We start from the raw sequence: 27,065 nt of genomic DNA, 5'->3' as shown, positions 1-27,065 counted from the left end.
GGCTCTGCCAGCCCTGGAGCATGCGCAGCCCGGCGAGTACGCGCCTCAGGTAAGGCACGCGTGCGGGTCTCTCTCGCTCAGTTTCCTCCCTTGGCAGGTCTTCAGAGCGGGGAGCAGAGCAGGCTTTTGGGGGGACCTCGGCAGAGTTCTGGGGCAATACGAAGAACACTCGGTGTCACTGTATCCGTCCGCCGGAGGGGCGCCGGCCCGGCCCGAATGTTTCCGGGTCGCTCAATGACCTTGGCGCGGCACCCGGGCAGTGCTGCTTGCGTTGCGCGTGTGTCGGCGCCTGGCTGGGAGCCCGGGTGGCGGGGAGAAGCCGGGTGTGTGGGGGAACCGGGGGAGCTGGGGAGCTGGCTGGAGCCGGGGCACCGGAGATGCGGAGGCCGCGCGGGGCTGAGGAGCGCGGGTAGTCGGCCCGAGGCCACTCTCGGAGGCGTCGGTGGTTGCTTGGCGCTTGACCGTGGGAACCTGGAAAAAGTGCCCTTGTTAATTGAACCCGGGTCGTAGCAGGGAGACCTTGTCCCACATCTGGAGTGTGAGGAAAGACCTTGCTGTTTGAAAGCCTGGAGAGGCTGAGCCGCGTCGATCTCCAGCTTTGGTTCATAGACGAGGGGTTTTCGGACGCAACATTGCACATTTGTCTTAAGCTTGTGCACCCTAAGTCAGCTTCTCAGCCCAGTGTGATGTAACCTCATGACACACAGCCCTGCTTTTCTTCGAGCCCATCAGAGGACTGCTTTATTTTAAACTTCACCTGAGTTCCGTCCTTCTCCAAAATCTTGTCTAGTCTTACTCCGCCTCTGCCCGTTAGTAACCTAACTGTCGTGGATGGCTATGCCTTTGGTGGTCTTTATCAAATGGGTTTTATCAGTCATTATAACCTTTTCTGAAGTTGAGGGACTTGGAATGTAAAATGTATGTATATCCGTTTTTAAGAAAGGTAAATGCTTTACTATACAGTTATTTGGACTTTGTTTTTTGAACCCTTATCCTCTCTCCCTGCCAACAAAACAAAACAAAATTCTACTTGGAGTCCTTGCACTGTGGATCTGGCTGCAGGCAGGCTTTGTTTTGTTTTGTGTTTCACCCTTTGAACATTAAAGATAACCCCAGGAGAGCTCCCTGTACTGATCATGGCTTATTTCCTGTCAGTTGTGTACAGCATAGTAGTAGACAAAGCAAAACAAGTCTCCCACTCCCTCACCGCCTCTTGGTTATGTGTAAGTTCTTTTTTAACTCCGTCCACTTCACTTCTCTTAGGTAAGAATAATAAGGTTTGAATCTTTTAGTCCCCAGGGTGATCACATTATCAAAATGAGAGAAGGGAATCTGGGGGCTGGGTCGGGGGGAGGGACACCTGGTTACAATATTAGTAGGATAGCCCTACCAAAGTAAGGTATTTAATTACGCCCATCCTCAGACATTGCAAAAAGGAGTTAAAATTGAATGGAATGAGTGGGAGAGCTGGGGCTGTAGAGTATTAGAGAGGAGGTGCCACCTCACACGGAGAACGCAAGAGTGTTACAGAGCATACACAGGACAGTGTTGAAATCCTGAGTTTAAAAACCACTGGTTCTCCTATCCTTCCTGACTTTGAGGCAGAGTAAAAACTTGGGTTTAGCTGCTTCCCTGGTGGTCTAGTGGTTGAGACTCCGCACTTCTACTACAGGGGGCACGGGTACAATCCCTGGTTGGGGAACTAAGATCCCCATATACCACTGGGCACAGCCAAAAGAAAAAAAAAAAAAACAACAACTTGGGTTTACATTTCATATATTCAGTAAGTCATATATGCTATTTTCTTCACTTGTTATATAGCCCTTTCCTTGTTGGCTTTTGCTTTAGTGAAAGAGAATAAAGACTTAAGCCCTTCCTTCTGACTGGCTTTTATTTTAATTATAGGAAGAGAATCAAGATTTGAAGTCTAGTTTTGCCACTTACTGGGTGATGGTGGTCAGTGTTCCCCTCATGTGGTCCAGAGGCCTCTCGTATAAAAGTCACTTGGAGTTGCCTGCAAAAGGGCAGATTACTGGGCACCAACCCTAGAGTTGCTGAATCAGAACCTGGGGATTGGGGAATTGCTCTCTGAGGCCCAAGAATGTGCATTTCTAACAAGCCCTTTGGGTGACGTAATTAGTTTGAAAAAACTTAGAATAGCAGCTCCTCAGGAACAAGAACCAGTTTATTGCTCAACTTTATATAAAATGCCCAGAACTGTGGCACATAGTTCAGTATGTTGTATAAATAAATGAAAACTTCTAGCTATAAAACATGTACAACGACTTGCAGAATAACCTTACTTTTGTAGGGTACTTCATAAAGAACTTCACATATTGTGCCCATTAGATCATATCTTACTTAATTCCTAGTTCAGCTAAAAAAAGTTTTACCCTAACTCCCACCATTCTATATTCTTAGGCAATTTAAAAATCTCAGTTCCATAAACTGTTAGTTCCTTTCACAATGCCTTTCACTTTGTCTCCGCGCTGTGCTTTCTCCAGTCATGTCTTTGGTTCACTTGTGCCCCTTAGGCATGGAGGCTGAAAACTAGGAAAGTGAGACATGTCTAATACAACTAAGGATATGGTAACTTTAGGGTTTTTTTTTTTTTTAATTTATTTATTTATTTATTTATGGCTGTGTTGGGTCCTCGTTGCTGTGCGAAGGCTTTCTCTAGTTGCGGCAAGTGGGGGCCACTCACTATCGCGGCCTCTCCCTTTGCGGAGCACAGGCTCCAGACGCGCAGGCTCAGTAATTGTGGCTCACGGGGCCAGCCGCTCCGCGGCACGCGGGATCCTCCCAGACCAGGGCTCGAACCCATGTCCCCTGCATCGGCAGGCAAGACTCCCAACCACTGCACCACCAGGGAAGCCCAACTTTAGGGTTTTATTCCTATATAATCATTCAAAGTATGGGAATGAATTGCAGTTATTTTTATAGAAGTGGTACTAAGTTTATATATGCTTATTCAGGTTTACATTTATTTGTTATTGTTAACTTAGGATGGCCCGTACTATGGATCCACTGGCAAAGAAGATCTTTAAAGGAGTTTTAGTAGCTGAACTTGTGGGCGTTTTTGGAGCATATTTTTTGTTTAAAAAGATGAACACAAGCCAAGGTAATCATAATTCAGAAATTAGTAGGGGGGTGTACAGTTTGCTAATGCATTTTAGGTTAAATGGCTTCTTTAGAGAAACTGCCTTTTCACATTCAGTGTATTGATATTAGCCATTTTATGGGCACAAGGGGAAGAAGCTAGGTGTTAATTATTATAGAATAAATGACTCTTCTCCCTAAAAAAAAAAAATTAATGTTTGTAGACTAGGGAAAATGTTTCATACTTCCATGGATTTTACTAATGGGGGGCATAGAGCAGTGTCCTGGTCTGGCTTAGTTTGGGAGCACAGATGGAAAAAATCCAGCCTGCCCATTACACCTCATTGTTTGGTAAGACTGAAAAAGCAAGAGGTAGCATAGCTGAATTGTCAAGTAACCAGTTTCTCAAGCTCTCTCCTCTGCATCAATACTAGCCACTAAAAGCCTTTCCCATGCCACTGGCCATCACCAAAAGTGCTTTGTCATTTTGTGGGGGAAATTTTATATTAGCGCCCTCAACTTTTAAAATCAGGAGGTGCTACTTTCTCTTTCCCTAAAGCAGGGAATAGTAGTCCTGGGGTGGTGGCCATCTTTGAAACTTGTCATTTGCCTTCTTAAAGGATGGAAGAGTATAAAAGAAAACATCCAAATGGTATTTAAAAGCAAAGTAAAGTTTAAGATCACTTCAAAAATTGGGTGTAGTGAAGTCTTATGTATAATTCTCTAACAAGGTAAAATGGCATCCATAAAAACAATTTATAAAATTACACAAGGGAATTTCACATTAACACTGAAAATTTGCTTTTAAATACCGTTTCAAAATAAATTACATCATATATATAGGCCAAGTTTTAAAAACTCCAAAATAACTAGGGAAGGCTACATATAAGGTTTAAGTGCAATTTACACCCTATTTAAAAAGATAGTTCCTGGATTACCAAGGACTTTAACACAAATTTCGAATTTATAGGATTCCTATCTTATAGACCCTAAAGCTAGCACTAAAGTATGGCTCCATGTGTTAAAACAATGAATTTCTAATCATGCCTAATTTTAAGACGTTTCTTTAGATTTCAGGCAAACAATGAGCAAGAAATTCCCATTCATCTTGGAAGGTATGTTTTTCCTTAAGTGAAATTAAGAGTACAAAACTTCTTCAGGTAACCTTTATAAATTGTTTCTTTATGACCAATTAAGGGCTAAATGACTTTTTAATTTTGTGATGCCAGTTTCTGAAAATACTGTTCATTTCTATTTTCACTCCTTCTGAGAACACAGTGGAGAAAATTCTCATCCCAGTTAGCCAATGGGTTAATCCAGCTAATGGGCCGGATTCTTAATTCTTCCAGTGGGTTAAGAATGTAGACTTTGGGGCTTCCCTGGTGGCGCAGTGGTTGAGAGTCCGCCTGCCGATGCAGGGGACACGGGTTCGTGCCCCGGTTCAGGAAGATCCCACATGCCGCGGAGCGGCTAGGCCCGTGAGTCATGGCTGCTGAGCCTGCGCGTCCGGAGCCTGTGCTCCGCAATGGGAGAGGCCACAACAGTGAGAGGCCTGTGTACCGCAAAAAAAAAAAAGAATGTAGACTTTGGAATGAGACATATCTGGGTGTGATGGAATCAAATCCACAGCTTAAAACTTAAAACCAATCTCTGGTTTGCGAACTTCTTGGAGCTTTTTCTTTCTCTGTCAAGTAGAGATAATAATGCCCATCTCGATCAGCTCGGTGCTTTGTGAACGCCTGGAGGGGTGGGATGGGGAGGGTGGGAGGGAGGGAGACTCCAGAGGGAGGAGATATGGGAACATGTGTATATGTATGGCTGATTCGCTTTGTTATGAAGCAGAGACTAGCACACCATTGTGTGGCAATTATACTCCAATAAATATGTTAAAAAAAATAATGCCCATCTCATGAATTGTTGTTAAGGATTAAACAAGATAACATTATGTAATTACTTCACACAGTATCTGGTATAAAGTAATGCTTAGTAAATAGTGTTCATTACAATGATTAGCAGAGATGCTAGAGCTTATATACAACACATGTATCCTATTGTCATCTTTTTCATTTTACCATGTAGAAATAAGGGGAAAAAAGCTTGACTTTTTTCAATATAGTTTAATTTTAACACTTTTACATGATTTCATAAATGACAGCTATTTCTATTTATAGTTTATTACAAATCCATTGAACACTCTGGAATGTATGGCATCAGAGAGCAAGATCAAGAAAAATGGCTGAACAGCAAAAATTAGGAGTAAGTAGAACTTTAACTTGTAATTTACTTAGAAAACACTCATTTTCTTTGCTTTTTAATTTTTTGAGTGGTTTTTGGCCTCTTTCTAAAATTTTTCTTCCTCTTGATGATGCTTTTCACATCTCTGTTGTGTAACCATTCATCGCGTTCAGCCTCCCACCTAAGCTGTTTGAGACCTTTGAGGAGGGAGAAAAAAGATAAGCACACTGTAGACCCTTGGAGGCCCCACCGAACATCCTAACAGGAACTTCCAGTCTGCCATGACCTACAGTCATTTCCCATCCACTACGCAAACCCCTCCTTGGTTGTTGCTTTCCTTCCATATTTATCATCAAAGATTTACTGTTTACAGCAAAGGAACAAATGCTCTAAAGATTTTATTTCCCCTGAACACTTACTGGTGAAAGAAGAGCAGCCAGTAACTATCAATATCAGAAATAATTAAAATGCCTATAAAGTATTTATAAAGTTACTTAGCAAATTCATACTATATAAAAATAGCCTGCCTCCATAAAAAAAAAAAAAAGTAACTTTTGTAGGCTGTATTTTTTTTTCTGTAGTATAAATACTTTTTAATCCCATGTGCTCTGCAGACAGGTGAAAAAGCCATTCTTTTCAGGTTGTAAGGAACCATTTATCCCTTCTTACTATAAAAAGGTCCTCCAGGGCTTCCCTGGTGGCGCAGTGGTTGAGAGTCCGCCTGCCAATGCAGGGGACATGGGTTCGTGCCCCAGTCTGGGAAGATCCCACATGCCGCGGAGCGGCTGGGCCCGTGAACCATGGCTGCTGAGCCTGCGTGTCCGGAGCCTGTGCTCCACAACTGGAGAGGCCACAACAGTGAGAGGCCCACGTACCGCAAAAAAAAAAAAAAAAAAAAAGGTCCTCCAAAAATATTCAGATTTTCAGAAATTCTAAGTTAAAGCCTAAGTTAGTTAACCTAATTCGAAGTTAAATAAAAATTCAAGTTACTTACTTGCATTATCTTTGTTAGCCATGGCATTCATGCCAATGTTATCAAACTTGGATCCCATATTTTCATCCAACAGGTGGCCAAACTTTAAAAGAAAAAAAGAGGGGGGGATGCATGTATTAGGAAACTTAAAAAACAATGTATCAATAGAATAGCCAACTGCTTAAAGCAGTACATTAGCATTACCTCTTCAGCAGTTACAAATAGGTTGGAGTCACTGAAATTTCTTTTCTTTTTTTTTCTTGGTCCTTAAAAAAAAGTATAAGTCTAGATTATTAAATTGTAAATCCAATGATTTTGGATAAATATAATCTTCAACATAGTTTTGTTAAAAATATATATATATTTGGGTTAAAACACACAATTACAATTATCTTCTAGTATCATTAGGTAGCTGGCATTTAAAGACAGAAAAATAACTTAAAAGTTAGTATAAAGGTTTTTTTTTTAAGTTAATATCCTAATAGGACTGTTCAGATGACAACAGTGTCGTCTTGTCTTTCAGATTTGACCATCGATCAAAGTTTGCCCTATTTTGTAGTATCAGGCAAGATTAAAAGCCCAAAGTTGACATGGATGGATTTTAGACTATTTAAGATTGTGTAAACTCTAGTTAAGTCAGAGGTTTTGTTCTTTGGACTGTGAAGAAATTGATGGCAGGTTTGTTTATTATGTGCTAAATGGAGTTTTGTTTACTACTCAAAATAAACCTGTTTTTTAAAAAAAACTCCCCTATAATTCTAAACATATAAACCTTTCAAAATAGATAAGATAGTAAAATATCTATTTTTAATATTTATTACATTTTTTCTTTTCCATTATAGTTTATTACAAGACATTGAATGTAGTACCCTGTGCTATACAGTAGGGCCTTGTTTATCCAATTTATCCCCCTCTCCTTTGCCCTTTGGTACCACAAGTTTTTCTTCTATGCCTGTGAGTCTGTTTCTGTTTTCTAAATAAGTTCATTAATGTTTATTACATTTTAACTCACACTAAAACTATATTAACTAAAAATATTGCTTTTATCCATTTTCACTTTACCTGAAACAATACTTAAAACTCTACATCAATGTCTCTACTAGAGCCACTTTGGAATAAAATTCGTCATAAAACATTTATCGTGCTTTCTACATGTTTATCAAAAACTTAATATTGTCACCTGATATAGTACTTTTTTCCTTTTATTAGCACCATAGAAATTACACTAAAAGACATAATCTGTTTTCATATACTTTAAAAATTCCTGTTTAATATATTTTTGAGGTTATAATCATTTTGTCATGGCAGCAAAATGGCAGATCTCATTAAAAAAGGAAAATGAAGTTAATAAAGAGCATGGGTTTTTAGATGGGTCAAATGGGAAGGATAAGAGTTGATAGAGAAAAGGGAAAAGGCAACAGGTGTCTATGGAAAATCCATGGCTTACGTATTATTGAATGGTTTAAACATGAATGAAATGATGATCTAGAGCTATTTAAATGAGAGGAGTGAATTTGGGAAGAAAAAAGAATTGAAGGTGGGTGTGAGAAACAACATTTTTCATATATTAAAAATATGTTTAAGACTTCTTATCCATTAGAAAAGTTAATTTCCCAAAATGATAATGAACAATAGCTTTTGCATGCTCATTGCTTAGGTTTAAAAGAGACTCAATACATTTTCTTACCTTGAAATGACCCAGCAAAGTCAAAATCATCTGCACCTTTTCTCTTGCTTTTCTTACTATTGACTTTGAAGCTGACATCATCATCAAGTTCTGTTACCAAAAAAAACCCCTGCTGTTATTAAGCAATTTAAGAAAACAGTAGAACTGCTATAGGGCTATGATGATTAATACTGATTAACTTTTAAAAACTACAAATTACCAACATTTTAAAAAGGCAATATAACAGCTCGACAGGTATAGCACAGATAGCCTCATTGCTGATTAAAATAAAAGCCCAAAACAGAAACTCAACTGCTGATAAAACAACAAAAAAACCCTTCAGTTTCAAATGAGAGGAGAAAAAAGGTCCTCTTTAAATTTCTGTCTGATCTGAGTATTAACCTGAATACAGGGTAATATTAAAAAACCTTCAACAGAAAAACTAGCCTATGCTGAGGAAGAAAGCTCCAGTTTGTTTGTCTTATATTTTTAAAAGTTTACCTGGAATGCCCTCATTTTCATCATCTAACACATCCATGAATGTTCCTCCATCTTCCTCAATTTTACTGAATTCTTCATTCATACTTCCTAAGGAAACTTCATCATCATCCAAATTACCAAGGTCCTCATCTTCTGAATCTTCATCTTCTAAGTCATCCTTAGCTCCTTTTACTTTCTTCTTCATGTTGCTGAAGAAAAACAAAAACTTGAAATGTAAAAGAGGACTTTGTTTTCTCAAGTATGTTTTGGTGACCAGCAGGGCATTAGGCTGTTAACAGAATTCAAAGGAGAGTTACAGACGGCTCAGAGCCTTTATTTAATATACTAACAGGCATTATAAAGGTCCAAAATGAAAGTACTGTGTCCACTTCCCAAACTTCCTTTAATACCTAATACCTTTCTCCTATACAACACATAGTCCTGTGCTCCACTGTTTCGAGGGACAATAATTTGAGAAATGCTGGGAAAAGTTAAAAAAAAAAAATTGAAGAAAAGTATTTTACCTAGCAAAGTCAAGGTCATCCTTTCCAGAGGTGAAACAATTATCATCTTCAAACGTGTCTGCCAGAGAACAATATACAAATTGTGAGATGTAGCAAGGAATAACAAAGTTGACATGTTTTATATTTGAATCAATCAACACATCATGATTTGGCTGTTCATGATAAGTAAACAGCAAAATGATATACATTTGACACTGCTGGTGTTTTATTAATCTAAACAATATGCTGACCTTAATTAAATCCCTAAACTAAATGTGTTCCAGTTAATTTTAGCTTCTTTCTACAGTTATTTTATGGAAAGAGGGAAAATATCAAATAAAACAATATTTAGCAATTACAGACCTTTTTACTCCATGAGAGAACTATTTATGTGCTTATTTTTAGTAGGTGTAATATGATACGCAACATGTGAGCTCAATGTAAGCTTATCTAATTTCCCATTTTATTTTCAGTCTAAATTCCAATAAAATTTTTCTAACTCTGGATTATAAAGGTAAACAAATTACCAATCATCTTTTCAAATTCCTCATCATCCACATCTTCTATACTTTCTTCATCTTCATTCCGTTTTTGTTTCACTTTAGCAACTTTTTTATAATACCTAAAATAAAATGCATGTTATATATTTGATAATTTTATCATAGGGTCCATTTTACTATAATCAAAGCACCTATGGCCAGTGTCACAAACAAGTGTAAAAGCTGTTAACTCAGGTGGATATAAATCACTAAAATCTGTATTTATTATAGAAAAAATAGTTTTGAATTCAAAACAGTTGAAAACTTTTGAAATGTGAAGTATAGTAAATTTCAATGATTTATGCTTGGTTCTTCATAAAAACACCTTAACTCATCTTAATTAAATGGCACAGTAAAAGGTTGTTTCAGCATTAGCACGATTGCAATGATACAAGTATTTGAATATTAGAAACTGTGGCTCTAAATGACCTGTAATCACAATATTTTATCAGTTAGACCGTTTCTTCTACCAGGGTACAGTGAAACTTAGCATTTTGCAGATGGGATCATAGCCTCAAAATTCTTTACACAAAAAATTTTTTAAAAAAGCAAACCAGGGGCTTCCCTGGTGGCGCAGTGGTTGAGAGTCCACCTGCCGATGCAGGGGACACGGGTTCGTGCCCCGGTCCAGGATGATCCCACATGCTGTGGAGCGGCTGGGCCTGTGAGCCATGGCCGCTGAGCCTGCGCGTCGGGAGCCTGTGCTCCGCAGCGGGAGAGGCCACAACAGTGAGAGGCCCGCGTACCGCAAAAAAAAAAAAAAAAAAAAAAAAGGTTCCTTTACTATTACAAGGTATTAGTTTTAATAGTAGTAGGTTTAGGACTTATCTCCATAGTAGTGCAGTGAATTTTGCTAATTCTACGCAGAGCCATGTTTTGGACAAATAACTCATGAGTTAGATTTAAGCCTGTAAGAAAATTACTAGTGTAAAAAATTTTTTTCAAAGTCAAGGTTCTTAAAACAAAATTTATGCTAAATTATTAAAAACAAAACCCTCAAATTTACTTGTTTTAGTTTCATTTAGATATCTTAACATTAGCAAAATGACATTTCTAAACTCCCCTCACAAAAATGGATTGACGTATCGTTCGCCCTTTTCAAGATAGGCCTATGCTAACAAAGCGTTTATGGAATCTAAAAATTTTAAATTTAACAGTTCTCCAAATGAAACAGTATTAAATATATTACCTGTAGAAAAACACTTCATCCACTGGTATTTGACTTTCTTCTTTTGCAAGGAACTCCTTACTGTTAACTAGGAAAACAAGTTAAGAATTTTATTTAAGTAATTCTTTTTATGTTATTCAAGCTCTTAAGACAAAATACAGAATACCTATAATTCTTTAGAATCTTAAAGATTCTAAAGTCTCATAATGTGAGGAAGTTGGACAGAAGGCATCTTATAAATTTATTTATTTATTGGCTGTGTTGGGTCTTCATTGCTACGCACGGGCTTTCTCTAGATACGATGAGCAGGGGCTACTCTTCGTTACGGCACGCGGGCTTCTCATTGCGGTGGCTTCACTTGTTGCAGAGCACAGGCTCTAGGCACGCAGGCTCAGTAGTTGTGGTGCATAGACTTAGTTGCTCTGCGGCATGTGGGATCTTCCCAGACCAGGGCTTGAACCCGTGTCCCCTGCACTGGCAGGCAGATAATCTTAACCACTGCGCCACCAGGGAAGTCCCTGGACAGAAGGCATCTTATAGTGCGAAGGACAACCTCTGGAAAAGTCTGTCTGGAGGAAACCCAACATTTGAAACTTCATCGGCTATGATACAGTTTGTAGCCATCAGTGCGTCACAGTGAAAGAACAGGGTTCTCTTGTCCTCCAATTGCATCCAGGATCCAAATTTCAAGAGAAACAAAGACTCAGAAGAGTTCTCTTAATAATCACTTTAAACTCATCATTTTTCACCTTGGAAAAATGACAACAATGCCTGCCATTCTGGGAATAGGAAGCAAACACAGAAGTATCCACAATTTAACTTAATACTGAGGAAAACTAAGAAACAAGAATAAGGAATTACAATATATTAGTGTTTCCTCATTAGAATAAAAATTTCAGGCTCATCTTGGTTGAAAGAGTATTTGGCTTCTGATTCCAACTCTAACTTTGGGCAAGTCCTTTTATGTCTCTGGACCTCTGTGATATAAGTCAATTAGAAATTAAATGATTTATAAGTTGTAACTGAACCCTAGACTGTGGGGAAAAAAAGGAGCTGGGATCTAGTATGTAAAGAAATACCTGCTGTGAATACAAAAGCAGAATTAGATCCACAAGATGGGTACTAAATGCCTGTTGAAATAAGTTTAAAATGAGGCTCTGTGACAAAATCTGTTGTGGGTATTTCCGCCAAGCCCATTAGAGAGCTTAAGACGGTCTGAGCTGTAAAAGGTAATTATATATGGGGGGTGGCGGGGGCAGTGTCACTGATAAAGCTATAGCTTTACCTATAGATGATACAAGAATGGAAAATGCTGGGCTTCCCTGGTGGCACAGTGGTTGAGAGTCCGCCTGCCGATGTGGGGGACACGGGTTTGTGCCCCGGTCTGGGAGGATCCCACATGCCGTGGAGCGGCTGGGCCCGTGACCCATGGCCACTGAGCCTGCATGTCCGGAGCCTGTGCTCCAGGGTGGGAGAGGCCACAGCAGTGAGAGGCCTGTGTGCCGCAAAAAAAAAAAAAAGAATGGCAAATGCTAATTGTTGAAGATGGGTGATGGTTATGGGTGGGGTGGGGAGGGTCCATCATATCACTTGTGTATATATGCTTTGGATATGTTTGAAATTTTCTGGAAAAAAAAAAGGCCCAATCTCAGTAAACTTGAAAATGCATACCAGTCTTGGCAACAAAGATGGATAATATCTCTGGGGCTTAGGTTTTATTCTGATAAAGTAGAGCAAAGAATAACACAATTTATATCTTACTGACTTGTACTGTTGTCAGGTTCAACCGTCCAGGCTTTATACTTACCAGCAAGACTACGAATATCCTTCATAAAATGTTTTCTTTTTGGCTGCATCACAACACTGTCTGTGTTTTCTGAAATGTAAAATCAAGACAGTGTAATGTAAAACCTAGTTATATATGCTTATGTTGTTTATTGAATATTAACAGGGAAAACAAAAAAATTCATCAAATAGAAGCGTACCTTTGCCTTTATGTGGCTTTGGATTTCGGTATACAAATCGATCCAAGAATCTCATTAGTGTGAAATCCTGTAGTGGATCCCCTGAATACTCAACATAATTTCCCTGAAAGGTAGGGGGAGGGAATTAAGAAATTATATATATATACATCCAGAGAAAAAACAAGAAGAAAAGCATAAACATCTATTACATTGCTTTGAAGGCACAAATATGCAATAAAAGACCCTTCAAATATCCCTCTCATGCATGTTATTCTTTTCTTGAAGAAATTAAACACACACTCATACATATTCTACAATGCACTGCTGATTTTATGAATAGTCAAATAGTATTATGTAGGTTATCTAACCATTAACCAGGAACCAAACCCCGACTGGCAAACACGACAAAAGGGAAAGGGAAGGGCAATCTTTCTTCAGGAGCAAAGCCAGGATGCAGTAAATAACTCTTGTGGTTTTGTAATGTCCTGTATTTCCATTCATCTCAGAGTGGGAAGAATTATCTGCTGCTCTGTATCAAACAAGTCATTGCTCCTTTACAACAGCAGAAAAATGTACACGATTCTATCTACTAAACACTGACTAATTATTGATTATCTAAAACTGAATTACTTATTTTCTTTAACTTCTTGTCTTCTGAATATTTGAGACTTACCTGAAGGATAGTCTTTGCAAAAAGGGCCACAGAGGGATGAAAATGCTCAGAAAGCTAAAAAGAAAAATGTGAAATAAGGTCAACTCCTACCACAGTTGCAGATTATTTAAGAAAATCCAAAAAACTGAAACTTAAGCCGATACATCAGAAGAGTGATTCAAAATTTTGGTCTCAGGAACACTTTATATACTTAAAAATCAAGGCCCTCAAGAGCTTCCGTAATTTAAGTGGGATATATCTATTGATATTTACCTTATTAGAAATTACAACAGAAAAATTTTAAACACTTATAGTTCATTTAAAATTAACAATAGGGCTTCCCTGGTGGTGCAGTGGTTAAGAATCCGCCTGCCAATGTAGGGGACAGAGGTTCGAGCCCTGATCCAAGAAGATCCCACATGCCGTGGAACAACTAAGCCCGTGCGCTGCAACTATTGCGCCTGCACTCTACAGCCCACGAGCCACAACTACTGAGCCAGCGTGCTGCAACCACTGAAGCCCGTGCACCTAGAGCCTGTGCTCCACAACAAGAGAAGCCACCACAATGAGAAGCCTGTACACCTCAAAGAAGAGTAGCCCCTGCTCGCTGCAACTAGAGAAAGCCCATGCACAGCAACAAAGACCCAATGCAGCCAAAAATAAATATTAAAAATAAAAAAAACAATAAACCTATTACATATTAATATAAATAATGTTTAATGAAAAATAACTTTTTCAGAACAAATATTAGTGATAAAAGTAGCATTATTTTACAGTTTTACAAATCTATTTAATGTCTGGTTTAACATGACAGTGGATTCTCATATCTGCTTCTGTATTCCATGTTATTTTAGTTGAAGTATATGAAGAAAATCTGGCTTCACACAGATATATAGTTGGAAAAAAGAGGATTAACCAATAGTCTTTCACATAATTGTGGGGTTTTTTTCTTTGATACTATATCAAAATTGAAGATTAGTTGCAGTGTGGAATCTGAAACCCTATCAATCAGCTTTTGGTACTTGCTACTTAAAATTAACTGGTCTACAGTGAATGGATCTTTTATCCATGCTTGACTTCATAACACTGTGTATTAGTCATATGGAAAATACTGACTTTGTGAGTTATGCAATTCTTCCAAATGCTGGTCACATTTCATTCAATATCACAAAAATCACATTGTTAGTATCACCACTCCTTTCAGTCAGAAAAGGTATTGAGAAACTGTTAAGCTCAAGATGGTGGTTACAGGAGTTCTAAAATTTTAACCTTTGCTTAAAAGCTTGAACTTTGGGCTTCCCTGGTGGCGCAGTGGTTGAGAGTCCGCCTGCCGATGCAGGGGACACGGGTTCGTGCCCCAGTCCGGGGAAATCCCACATGCCGCGGAGCGACTGGGCCCGTGAGCCATGGCCGCTGAGCCTGCGCGTCCGGAGCCTGTGCTCCACAACGGGAGAGGCCACAACAGTGAGAGGCCCGCATACCGCAAAAAAAAAAAAAAAAAAAAAAAAAAAAGCTTGAACTTTATCATTGACAACACATACTGTCAGCTGTTTTGATTGAAGTAACAGGTTCACGTCATTCATTTTCAAGAAAATATCTCCCAAATACCCAAGTCTGAGTGACCAGCCTGTCAGCCAGACAGCTAGCTGCGTTTCCAACAACTACACAGGCACTTTTCCTTGAGACATGAGACAACCCTCATACTTAGGTCTGCAGCAGAGTGTGTTATGTGTTCTTGTTATATATACACATAGAACATTAAGAAGACATGTATGTACTTTGGAGTCAAGATAATAAAATCAACATTTTTTCCTGCCTCATCATTCTTATGTGATACTGGCTTTTTTCTTCCCTCTGCAAGTATATGGCAATGAAGAATGTAATGCCCATGAGTGCAGCTTGGTACTACTGTCTGTATTTGTTTTAAGGCACCAGCAGTTTTATCCATTTCTTTAATACCATCAGCACCACTGTCAATAGTGACAAAGGCAAATAATGTCCTGGTATCACTATGAAAGTAGTTGTGACCTTGCAGACTCGCTAACAAGGTGTCAGGGACCCACAGGAGTCTGCATGGGTAGACACTTGCTTTAGCAAAAATATCATAGAAAGCTTATTAGAAATATGAGTTCCTCTCACATATTTAAAAAGTAACTTTGCTTGCAAAAAGTTCTATTATCACAAAACCTTTCAGAGATATCTAATGCATAAAGCAAATCCATTTTACAGAGCCATTATATGCAATAGTGTGCTTACAAAAAGCAAAATTTACTTATAGCCATGTATAACATCCTTATTTTGCATGCACAATATTTAAGATTTTCTACATGTGAATATAGAAATGTGTAAATTTAATGTTTTTCAGAGGCAACAGAAATATTGGTTATAAGGCATTACAGCCAGGTGACATACTTCAAATTGCTTTCTTCTGCCAATTAATGTCTAAATAACTAAACTCCTATATTTATCACTTATAAGAAAAGTGGAAACTTCAAGGTGTTAAATCCATGGGGGCAAATATATAGCACAGTTGAATTAAGAGACAATTTGAAATTATTTTACCTTTTTGAGTTCCCAAAGACTTGTATTTTCAGCTCCACAGAACAAAGGGTTTCTACTGAATGGATCATATGTGTTTAACTGTTTGCCACCTGAGAACAAAAATATAGTGTTTATCAAATGCTCTATTCCTAGCCCAAGAGGTCACTACACCCACCGGGATCAATGCTGTCACTGACAATTATTAAGTATCAGCATTTTTAGTTAGCTAGGCATCCTACCTAGAATAAAAACTCCAAGCCACCAGAATTTATCTTGGTACCTAAGCTAGCATTTGTTATTGAGTAAACCAGGCAGCATATTTATCCCAACTACTAAAAGCTCCCCTTCAAAATTTATCCTCTTTTCAAATAGGTACCCATTTCTCGGTCAATTAGGTCATAAGTGTTAAGATGACAAATGACCCGAAGATGAAAGAGGTCTAAATTCTTTTGGAGCTTTAGAGTACACTGAATGTTTGTCATTAAATTATGCCCAGAAGTAAGTCTCACTTGGAACAGGTTTTATATTATCTTCTTCATGTTTTTAGCAACTCCGGATTAGAAAATTTAAAACAAGGAAACTTCAGAACACACAAGGAACTATCTACTTCACAATGCACACGCTTGTCATCCTTCTAAAGGATTATTCCCAGTTTAGCCTTCAGGGCAACTGATGGATTCTCTTAAAAACTTCCTGGTGGCTACCATATTTCTCTTTTATACTTCACAAGCAAACTAAAGTTCAGAGAGATGAAATAATTTGAACAAGAGTCCCACAACAAGTTTGAAGAAATGGGTCTGGCACCTTTCTTGATCCCCAAGGCTAGTGTGCTTTTCTTTACAGCCTCAAATGAAAAGCCTGCATTTCTAAGATTTCTTTTGGCTCTAATAGTCTATTAATAGACTTAATTCAGTTTGTGTGTATGGAAAACATAGTTTCTATATCAAGAATGTTTTCAATCCTAAAACATTAAGGAAATACAGAGGGTAAACATGATGCTTGAGCAAAGTAACCACATGTTCCACACTATTCACAATATGTAACCAAATACCTTTGTTTGTATATCAAACTTTGTGTACACGCGTGTTGTTTTCATATATGTTCCATGCAGGGGGCCTTTACATGTACAGATAAAGATCAAGAAACTAAAACTCATTCAAAAGTATAAACTTATTACACTTACAGCTGAAGGAAAAGAGATCTACTGTGCATCTAACATGGCCACAGTTTTCTCACTAAATCTTCACAGCTCCAAAAGGTATCTGCTTTAATTTCTAAGATTTAAGTTATTTTAAAAGCTGTATTTATTATCTATAGTACTGTTCATAAGTCAGTGATTCATTGTATTAAAAATTTACTTCTAGGATCCTAATTATATCTGGTTATGAGAGCTCCCATCTAAAATAAAGCAATATTGAGGACTTCTAAAATGGTATAATATTAATTTCTATTAAGATTAAAGGGGAATCCAGTTCCTCGGTTTAAAAATTCAAGAAAATAATTTAAAGATTTAAGAAACTCACCTTTCAAATTATCAAAGTGCACCCAAGAAGCAGACTCTAACTTTTTGGTTTCCACATGACTTTCAGACACAGTTTCTTCCATCTCAACTTTTTTCATGGTATCTGTATCTGTTTCTTTATCTGCATCAGTGAATTTTTCTGTTTCTTCATCATCTCCTATGTCAATAAAATTTTCTTCCTCATCAGACTCCTAAAAAAAAATGGTTTAATGAATCTGGGTTAATCAACGGGAAGAGTATTCAATTACGTGAAGTAGTTTTAAAGATTTGTTTATTGCAATTCTGATGAAATGTGAAAGTTCCATCAATGAAACTTACAGTGAGAGTAGGCCACATTCTTATTCCTAAATGTAACAGAGTTAAGTTTTGAGCCAAGAATCCCTGAGACTTTGAAAGCATTCAGCCCTCAAATGAATTTTTGAGTTGTTGTAAATAACCCTACGAGGTAGGTGCTATTATGTCCATTTCACAACTGAGGAGATAGGCTTAAGAGATCTATTAGCTCTGTAACTGTAACTATCTCATATAATCACATTTTAGGGTAGTTTGTTATGTGTAAAGGGGTGAAGCAACATGCCCACCTAGTAAACTGTACACCTCGGACTAAAATCCAGGTCAGTCTAATTCCAGGACTCACACTCTGCTCCAGAGAACTAAGTAAGTTATTGTCACTGAAGGAAAGAAGAAAAATACCAAATATATTTCAGAACCCACTCGATTTAAAGAGCAATTGTAAAATATACCGGAGGATCATCTAGTTGACTTCTTAAACCTGGTTTTGCTTTAAGGATCTCAGACACGAGATATAAAGCTCCACATATGAATGGCGGCATCTGTTCACACGTAACTTGAAGTAACCTCTTCACAAAAGCCTTCACCCTCCGCAACACGATGTCAGCTTTCAGAGACTTGTAGACAAGGTTAAGAAACATGGCTTGCTTAGAACACAACATTAACCCCGGATCCAGCATCTTCCTGCAAAAGAGAAACGAGATTGCGTTTATTCATAAAACATCCCCATACCCAGCAACTACTAACCTCATCTTAGTCAGGAATAACCTTGCTGCTTATTTTAGAACAAGAGACCATTTCTGCCCTAAGATGTAAGATGGAAGTCAATGACCAGAATAGAAAGAGTGATGAGTACCAGGGGGAAGAAAAGCCACAGGAGCACGACTTTATTTTTAGTGTGTGGCTTCTTTTCTCTTTTCCAAGTGGTTTTCTATTCTCTAGACCAACAGGGCACAGCCCTAACAGTATAATTTTTCATATAGATAAAGAACTGCGCATGGAAGGCTAATCCAAAACCAAACAATGAAAACTGACCTATGAAAGCAGTCAACTAGACCAGGGTTCTTATCCTTGCATCACTACCTACTAGCTGGGTGACCAGAGGCTGCCTCCACATGGCTCTAGTGAAGACTGTACATGTATAATAGAAAACTGAATTGTGAGAATCTCTTGTTCAATGTACTACCTGTGTAAATCCTTCCTATACACTGTTCTGTGCCCAGAATGCTATTCTCCAACTGTCTGCACATCCATAGGTTCCTCCATTATTCTCTATCTCAGTCCCACATTTATCTTCTTTATAGTTTAACACCTTTTGTTTCCTTTCTCTATTTTTCCCCCAAAGTCCAACGGAACAGGGACTGTGCCTGTGTTACTCTCTGTTGTAACCCCAGTGCCTGGCACTTAATAAGCACTCAATATCTGTTGAATGAGTAAGTGGTTCATTCCATGCCAAGTGCTTGTTCAATATCTCTCATGACTGAGGATTGCTCACTCTCACTCTAGGAGCACAATCCAATTTTGGACAACTCATTTTTGCCAGAAAACATCTTCTTTATCCACAGCTGAAATCTGCTCCTGTGTAATTTCCAACCATCAATTTTACTACTGCCTTCTGAAGCAACACAAGCAACAAGAGCAAAAATAAACAAGTGGGACTACATAAAACTAAAAGCCTTCTGCACAAGGGAAACCATCAACAAAATGAAAAGGCAACATATGGAATGGAAGAAAATATTTGCAAACCATGTATCTGATAAATGGTTAATATAAAAAATATATTAGGAACCTCATACAATAGCAAAAAACTCCCAAATAATCCAATTTAAAAATGGGCAAAGGACCTGAATAGACGTTTTTCCAAAGAAGACACACAAATGGCCAAAAGGTATGTGAAAAGGCTCTCAACACTACTAATCATCAGGGAAATGGAAATCAAAATCATGAAGAGATATCAACTCACACCTGTTAGGATGGCTATTATAAAAAAGACAGGAGTTAACAAACATTGACAAGGATGTGGAAAAAATGGAACCCTTGTACACTGTTGGTAGGAATATAAATCGCTACAGCCATTATGGAAAACAGTATGGCAGCTCCTCAACAAATTAAAAATAAAACTATCATATGACCCAGCAATGCCACTTCAGGGCATATATCCAAAGGAAATGAAATCAATATCTCAAAGAGCTATCTGCACTCCCACATTCACTGCATTATTCACAACAGCCAAAGTATGGAAACAACCTATGTGTGTGTCAACAGATGAATGAATCATGAAGATGTGGTATATACACACAATGGAGTATTATTCAGCCACAAGAAAGAAGGAAGCCCTTTTTGTGACACGTATGAACCTGGAGGACATTATGCATAGTAAAAAAAGAGAGACAACTACTCTAATGTCATGTATATGTAGAATCTTAAAAAAAAAATCAAATTCATGGAAACAGGGAACAGATTGGTAGGGGGTGGGGGAATGGGGAGATGTTGGTCAAAGGGTGTAAGTGTTCAGTTGCATGGTGAATAGTTAATAATAGTTAATAATACTGTATCGAGTACTTGAAATTTGCTGAGAATACATCCTAGGCATTCTCAACCCCTCCCCCCAGTAGTAACTATGTATGTGAGGTGATCGATGTGTTAATTAACTTGATTATGGTAATCATCACAATGGATACATGTATCAAATCTTCATGTTGTATGCTTTAAATATATACAATTTTATAGGTTAATAAACTGGTTAAAAAACTCACAACAAAATAATCTAATTATATTTTTACACAACAGCCTTTCAAATACTTGACCATTTACTATAGCTATTATTTGTCCTTCTCTCCCCCAAAGTCTCTCTTTTGCAGGCTGCTGAGATATTATCTCATATGATACTTTTTAAATTCTCTCTTTATCCTGTTTGCTGAATCCTAGAGATGCTCCAAATGGTCTGGACCCCCAGACATTAGGACACCCAGAATTAATACAATCCTCCAGATAACCACTCCAAAAGTGGAATCAATCCTTTTGTTCTAAGCACTTTAATTTTTGTCTACTAACTCCAGAAATGAAAATATTTAACCTTGTGAGGCATTTTCATATTGCTCACATATCTAGTTTTCCCCATTTGTCAGTTCCACAATTCTAGTACCTATTGGTGATATTCTGAGAAAGTCTATGTTATTCATATAATCTTTGCTACTCCACTTTCTCTCTTCTCATTTGAATTTTCAACATTGCCATCCATTTTGGCACTCATTTTAAATCATAAGTTCCATTATGCATCAAAAGAAAAACTTGAGAATTTAGATGTTTCTTGTCTCCACCATTTGACCCAGAATATGTTCCTGGAGTTTTTGATAAATCACGTTTTTGTAAACCAAATCGCTTCATTTCTTTTATCCCTCAACTAATAACAGGGAATTTTTATTTAAAGGATTTTTAATAAAACGAAGAGAAAATAAATACTTTAAAAAGGCTTAAAAGCCCTTTGAGGGAATCCATCTGTGAGAGCTCTTGACAAACAGTAATTTAAAGAGTTTAGAAATGTACTCCTCAGAGATATTAGACTGTTGTGTTAAACTCTGAGATGTTAAACGGATATTAGAAATATATGTTTTCCAATAGATTCCACACAGTTTCTAAAAATTAGAAATTCTTATGACCCTCAAAAGTTACCAAAAAACCTAACCCTAAAATCTCTACATTTTCAGCCTTGGAAGTCTTTCCAAACTAAAAAAAGTTTTTAAGTATTTATTACTTTAATTTTTATTTACTTTTTTTGCAGTACGCGGGGCTCTCACTGTTGTGGCCTCTGCTGTTGCAGAGCACAGGCTCCAGATGCGCAGGCTCAGCGGCCATGGCTCACGGGCCTAGCCGCTCCACAGCATGTGGGATCTTCCCAGACCAGGGCACGAACCCGTGTCCCCTGCATCGGCAGGCGGACTCTCAACCACTGCACCACCAGGGAAGCCCTACCAGTATGGTTTTAACGAGGATTAAGTAATTTGTCCAAAGTTACACAGCAAGCTAATGGCTGGTATTCAAATCCAGGTCATGTAGCTTAGGTCCAAGATATTAACCACTATGTTACGTTTCTCACAAGATATATGTATGTAAAATTAGAAAAACGAATTAGAAGGAAATACGTAGCTTGTTGGTGTACTTCAACAGTTCCCAAGTGTACAAACTGTTCAAAATATCAGCCCTCAGTGGGTGCACTGCAGGACAGTTGCAAAATTCAGTAAATCTAGTACCAAAGTCTTAATCCCAATATTAAAAAAAAAATTCCAAAACTGCAACCCCCAACCCTCCTATCTAAAAACATTCTTGTTTACCATTTGTCCTCCCCAATTTGAACGAAAGTGCCTCTAGAGGTGCGAATTTTGTTCACTGTGCTATATCCTGAGTTCTGGAATAGTGCCCAGCACATAGTTGACACTCAAAAAATTCTTGTTGAATGAATGACTAAATGGCTGTGTGAAGGACAGGAGGAAAGAAATACAGGACCGAGGATGGGGACTTCTCAAAATAAAAAATAATAAATGACGTATTCAAAACATGTAATACAGATGCCCAACAGGGAACCAAAGATTAAATGACTCAAAGTTGGTGAATACCAAGTTGCTGAGAGGGGCCAAAAATCCTACTTTCTAAGTCTTTCTATTGCCCCACAGAGGGGCACTGCGTTATATTAGACCACATTACTTCTCATTCACACACTGGAATAGTAGGTACTTACCGATATAATGCTGCATAATATCGATCTGATATCGTCTGCTGAGAATTCATTACTTGGAAGAGCAACATTAAGGCCTGCACACTGGTATTAAAATTCACAATATGCAGCACTTTGAACAGCGTGTCAACCTGCTCCCTCACTTTGTCATCACCAGTCTGGGAGTAGGGATATGCCCTATTCACTCCTGTTAAAAGGGCACTGAGCATTTTTGACTCAATATCTTTTTTCTTGATGCAAGTCCGAAAAAAACAAAAATAAAGAGTTATTAGTTTGTTAGCTAATTCGCTTTCTTCATGGGAGAGGGCCATTTGATTTAAAAAGCAAATTGCATAATACTGGGCTTTGGAGCTGATATTTGAGCGGAAAAGCAGTCTTTCTACTTCACTACACACAACTCCTTTCATATTGGGATGTTTACAAAGCAATGTCTCCAACAGATGGGAGGCTTTGGTGGCTATTCTGTTCTGAGGATCTCCCAGTTTATTTACCACCTGCACAAGAAGGGCCTTTTCTTCCTCAGGTTTGTTACAAAGAAGCTCATGAGCCACTACAAGGGCTCGAATTTTGGTGGTTACTAATGTATCATGACTTAAAGTTTCTAAGACTTGCACAAATTCAGCCACTAAGTGTTTCAGCTGGTGTTCAAAATACCATAAGATGAGTCTTCTATCTCTTGAGTCCTTGTTGCCACTGGACAACTGTTCTAGTTTGTTGAAAGGATGCTGGCTGAAAATCCGTAGCTTTCGGCTGTCTGGCAAAAGGTCTGTAATGAGTAACTCTTTGAAAGTATCCAAAGCCATGAGGCACTGCTGTTTGCTGCCCTTCTTTTTAACAAGGTTCAGGAGAGTTTCTACAAACTGGAGTGTGTGAATAGCATCCTCCTGAATAAGAAGAATCATGGCTGCCATTCTGTCACCTAGCGTCCCTGATGACACAATTGCCTTCATCCAGGTAGAAGAGGCTCCCTTTTGATTATCTGTCTTATTTTTGAATAAGTTGATTTCATGTTCATACAACTTCTGAGCCAAGGTTTTGTACTTAGACACAACATCCCGAGGCTGGGGTCCCAAAGAGTATTCATTGCTATACTCCAGATCATACCATTTGCCTCCAGACTTAAGTAACAATGTCCGTCTCTCAAAAAATTCAAAGATATCCTGTTGCTTATCTCTCTTTGCTTTTGTTGTGGCACTGCTGTTCTCATCAGAATGTTGTTCTGGCCTCTTCTTATTTTTCACCTTACTTTCACTTTCTGCTGTACTTTGCTTTTTATTATCTACTTTAGATACTCTTGCTTCTTTTTTGCTGGCTTCTTGTTTTTTAGCTGGTTGATCTTCTTCAATTAAGAAAGCTTTTGCATACTTGGCCAAACTAAGATTCTGAATAAATGCTTCCAATTCACCCTGCTGAAGATCATCAATTGCTCCTTTTTTGCCTCCATCCACCACTTCCTCATTCTCATCCAAAGCAGTCAGCATAAGGTAATCTTGCTGCATAAAAATATAAGTTAAAAATAAATTACAAATCCAACAGTTTAGTTAAAACCTCAAAAGTTAATTTGATATCGATATCCTTGAAATCAATTATCCATGAAATTGAGTTATCACAGTATTGCCTAGGTTCCCATCTACACCCAAAGTACTTATTTGATAGATCAAAGATTTAAATGTGAAAAATAAAACCATAAATAGGAGAAAGCACAGCATAATTAAAAAAACAATTCCAGGGGCTTCCCTGGTGGTCCAGTGGTTAAGACTTTGCCTTCCAATGCAGGGGGTGTGGGTTCAATCTGCTGGCTGGGGAGCTAAGATCTCACATGCCTTGTGGCCAAAAAAAACCCAAAACATAAAACAGAAGCAATATTGTGACAAATTCAATAAAGACTTTAAAAATGGTCCGCATCAAAAATAACTTTAAAAAATAAAAATAAAAAAAAAATTTTAATTAAAAAAAATAATTCCAGAGTAGGGAAAAATCTTTCCAAATTTGACATAAAACTCAGGGGCCATAAAGAAAAGAATGGATATATTTATCATTCTCTTACACACAAAACATATACAAAAATTGAAAGGCAAATCGTAAGCTGGAAAAAACAACTGGCAACTCATATCAAAGTAATTTGGCTTAATATGTAATATAAAAGTTCCTATACATCAGTTAAGGAAGTGACAAACCAACAGAAAGATGTGCGAAGGATATAAACAAACTGTTCATAGAAAAAAAAGTGGTTCTTTAAAAATGTGAAAAGATGCTCAACCTCACTGACATTTAAAGAAGTCCAAATTAGAACCACAATGATACATCTATTTTTTAATCTGCCAGAGAAGCAAAGATAAAATTAAGACAGGTGGTGTTGGGGAAAGGGTGGAGGAAAAGGCACTTTCCTAAATGGTTGATGGAAGTGTAAACTGGCACAACTTCTATGGAGAGCAATTTGTCAACTTCAGTCAAAATACAAGACACATCCTTTGACCCAGCAGTTCCACTTCTATAAATTTAGGTTATGCATACACTTACAAATGTGGAAAAAGTTATATATATGTTCAAGGTTTTTACTGAAGCATTATTTAAAATAGCAAAAGATTGACAACTTAAATATCCACAATAAATGGCTAGCTAGATAAATTAAGAAAATGATGTTATGGGCATAAAACCAAAGACAGAACTTTATACTGATGTGCAGGGATCTCTAATAAAACAGTAAGAAAAAAAAGATTTAAAATATTATATAGTATGGTACCTTTTGTGTAAAAAATAACAAACATAGGTTTGTGTGTGTGTGTGTGTGTGTGTGTGTATCTGGAAGATATAGAAGACACAAAAATAATTGCTTCCTGGAAGGGAAACTGCATGGCTGGAGATAAAAGTGGGAAAGACGACTTTTCATCCTGTACCCCCCTCTGAACAAAACAAAACAAAGCAAAAACCAAAACAAACCTTTTCGTAACATGTGCATATATTATGTACTCAAAAATTAAATACAACCCAAGTACAGAGCAAACTGAATCTGCCCCGGTAAGTTGCATTTCTCCTGCCTCTAATCGCTCATCCTCCCCCTCCCCCTCTCCATGTTGCCCAGAAAGTCTAGTCTGAAAACAAAACATTTAATAAAAAGCAAAGCTCTGTCACATATTTGCTACAAATCTTCTAAGGTTTCCCATGAAATTCAGAACATAAGCCCATCCTCTTACCTCTCTGACCTCATTTTTTTTTTAAACATCTTTATTGGAGTATAATTGCTTTACAATGTTGTGTTAGTTTCTGCTGTATGACAAAGTGAATCAGCTATACGTACACATATATCCCCATATCTCCTCCCACTTGCGTCTCCCTCCCATCCTCCCTATCCCACCCCTCTACGTGGTCACAAAGCACCGAGCTATGCAGCTGCTTCCCACTAGCTATCTATTTTACATTTGGTAGTGTACATATGTCAATGCTACTCTCTTACTTCGTCCCAGCTTACCCTTCCCCCTCCCCGTGTCCTCAAGTCCATTCTCTACGTCTGCGTCTTTATTCCTGTCCTGCACCTAGGTTCATCAGAACCTTTTTTTTTTTTAGATTCCATATATATGTGTTAGCATATGGTATTTGTTTTTCTCCTTCTGACTTACTTCACTATGTATGACAGACTCTAGGTCCAACCACATCATTACAAATAACTCAATTTCTTTTTTTCATGGCTGAGTAACATTCCATTGTATATATGTGCCACATCTTCTTTATCCATTTATTTGTCGATGGACACTTAGGTTGCTTCCATGTCTGACCTCATTTCTTACTGCTCTCCTCTCACATCACTTGCACTATTTTTATTGTTCCTGGAACAACAAAACCAAAAGGGCTCACTCCCTTCTTTCCTTCAATTTTCTGCTCGAAAACTCGGGTGGATCCCCCGATCACCTCGTTTAAAACTGTAACGCCTCTTCCATTTATTATCCCCCTTCCCCGTTTTAATTTTCTCCACTCAGCGTCTGATATACAATGTATTCAAAGTTTGGTTACTGTTTCTTTGCCTTAATTAGGATGTAAATTCCAAGAGCGCAGAGAGCTTCTCGGGCGTAAACTGAGCGTGTGGGTGTACTTTGTGAGAATAGAAGTTAAATTCCAATACCAGTGGGGCTCCAAACACTGATACCACGAGGTCAGGACCAAAAAAAAAAAAGTCAGCCCTCTCCGACCTGATGGAGTGCCAGTTATACTACGTCAATAAAATGAGACGACGCCTACATCCTAAGAAAAGACACGGCATAAAAACGTTCAATTCTCAAGGACTTTTCTCTTGCAAAGAACAATGGGAAATAAGAAGTGCGGGAAGCGCACCGAGTACATTTCGAAACTGGGATCTGGGTCCACGACGCCCTCCCACTCTGCAGCTCGGGGGCTGCCTCGCCACTTGCCCGCGCCACTCGCGGGACCACTCCACGCGCCTGTGTCTCCCTTCTCCTGGAGTCCAAGGCCATTACCTTGGTGCCTCCAAGGCGTAACACCTCCTGCAGGGAGAACCCATCGTCGGCTTCATCGTTAGCATCCTCGTCGTCCTCGTCCGGATCTTCCACCGCTTCCTCCGGGAGCCAGGGCCGCTTGGCGTGGAACTCCAAAGGTTTCTTAACGGCCGCCATGGTAAGCAAAGCTCACGCGCACGGCCCAAAGCTTCCTTCCGCTTGGCCGGGTGACGTACTTCCTTCAGGGGGCGT

General features: G+C 38.4%; 2 protein-coding genes across 3 annotated transcripts; one reads left to right on the top strand and one right to left on the bottom strand.

The window, feature by feature from the left end:
* Nucleotides 1-6,996, top strand: CEBPZOS (CEBPZ opposite strand). Its single transcript, XM_079721083.1, has 5 exons — nucleotides 1-49; nucleotides 3,006-3,121; nucleotides 4,170-4,214; nucleotides 5,271-5,355; nucleotides 6,831-6,996. Exons 1-4 carry the CDS (start codon nucleotides 21-23, stop codon nucleotides 5,351-5,353), a joined length of 273 nt encoding a protein of 90 aa, XP_079577209.1. The 5' UTR covers nucleotides 1-20; the 3' UTR covers nucleotides 5,354-5,355; nucleotides 6,831-6,996.
* Nucleotides 5,214-26,990, bottom strand: CEBPZ (CCAAT enhancer binding protein zeta; the record flags this gene model as incomplete). 2 transcript variants are annotated; one of them, XM_079721082.1, is made up of 16 exons in its annotated part: nucleotides 5,214-5,531; nucleotides 6,329-6,410; nucleotides 6,512-6,566; nucleotides 7,985-8,084; nucleotides 8,475-8,662; nucleotides 8,978-9,035; nucleotides 9,484-9,578; nucleotides 10,685-10,751; nucleotides 12,471-12,539; nucleotides 12,649-12,751; nucleotides 13,301-13,354; nucleotides 15,842-15,930; nucleotides 17,344-17,533; nucleotides 18,086-18,317; nucleotides 22,369-23,858; nucleotides 26,835-26,990. In XM_079721082.1, the coding sequence occupies 16 exons, from the start codon at nucleotides 26,988-26,990 to the stop codon at nucleotides 5,395-5,397; spliced, it is 3,165 nt and encodes a 1,054-aa protein (XP_079577208.1). In that variant the 3' UTR covers nucleotides 5,214-5,394. The 2 variants fall into 2 exon arrangements, with proteins under 2 accessions (XP_079577208.1, XP_079577207.1); XM_079721081.1 differs by having other exon boundaries at nucleotides 6,512-6,573; nucleotides 7,995-8,084.
* Between the last annotated feature and the right edge of the window lie 75 nt (nucleotides 26,991-27,065).

This window comes from Hyperoodon ampullatus, assembly GCF_949752795.1.
Source record: "Hyperoodon ampullatus genome assembly, chromosome: 15".
Classification (NCBI taxonomy): Eukaryota; Metazoa; Chordata; class Mammalia; order Artiodactyla; family Ziphiidae; genus Hyperoodon; species Hyperoodon ampullatus.
This window is presented reverse-complemented; position numbering and strand designations above follow the sequence as displayed.

Coding starts and splice junctions, on each gene's coding strand:
- CEBPZOS (XM_079721083.1), top strand. CDS start 21: ATGCGCAGCCCGGCGAGTACGCGCCTCAG. Junction 50..3,005: donor CCGGCGAGTACGCGCCTCAG/GTAAGGCACGCG, acceptor TTGTTAACTTAG/GATGGCCCGTACTATGGATC. Junction 4,215..5,270: donor ATTCCCATTCATCTTGGAAG/GTATGTTTTTCC, acceptor TTCTATTTATAG/TTTATTACAAATCCATTGAA.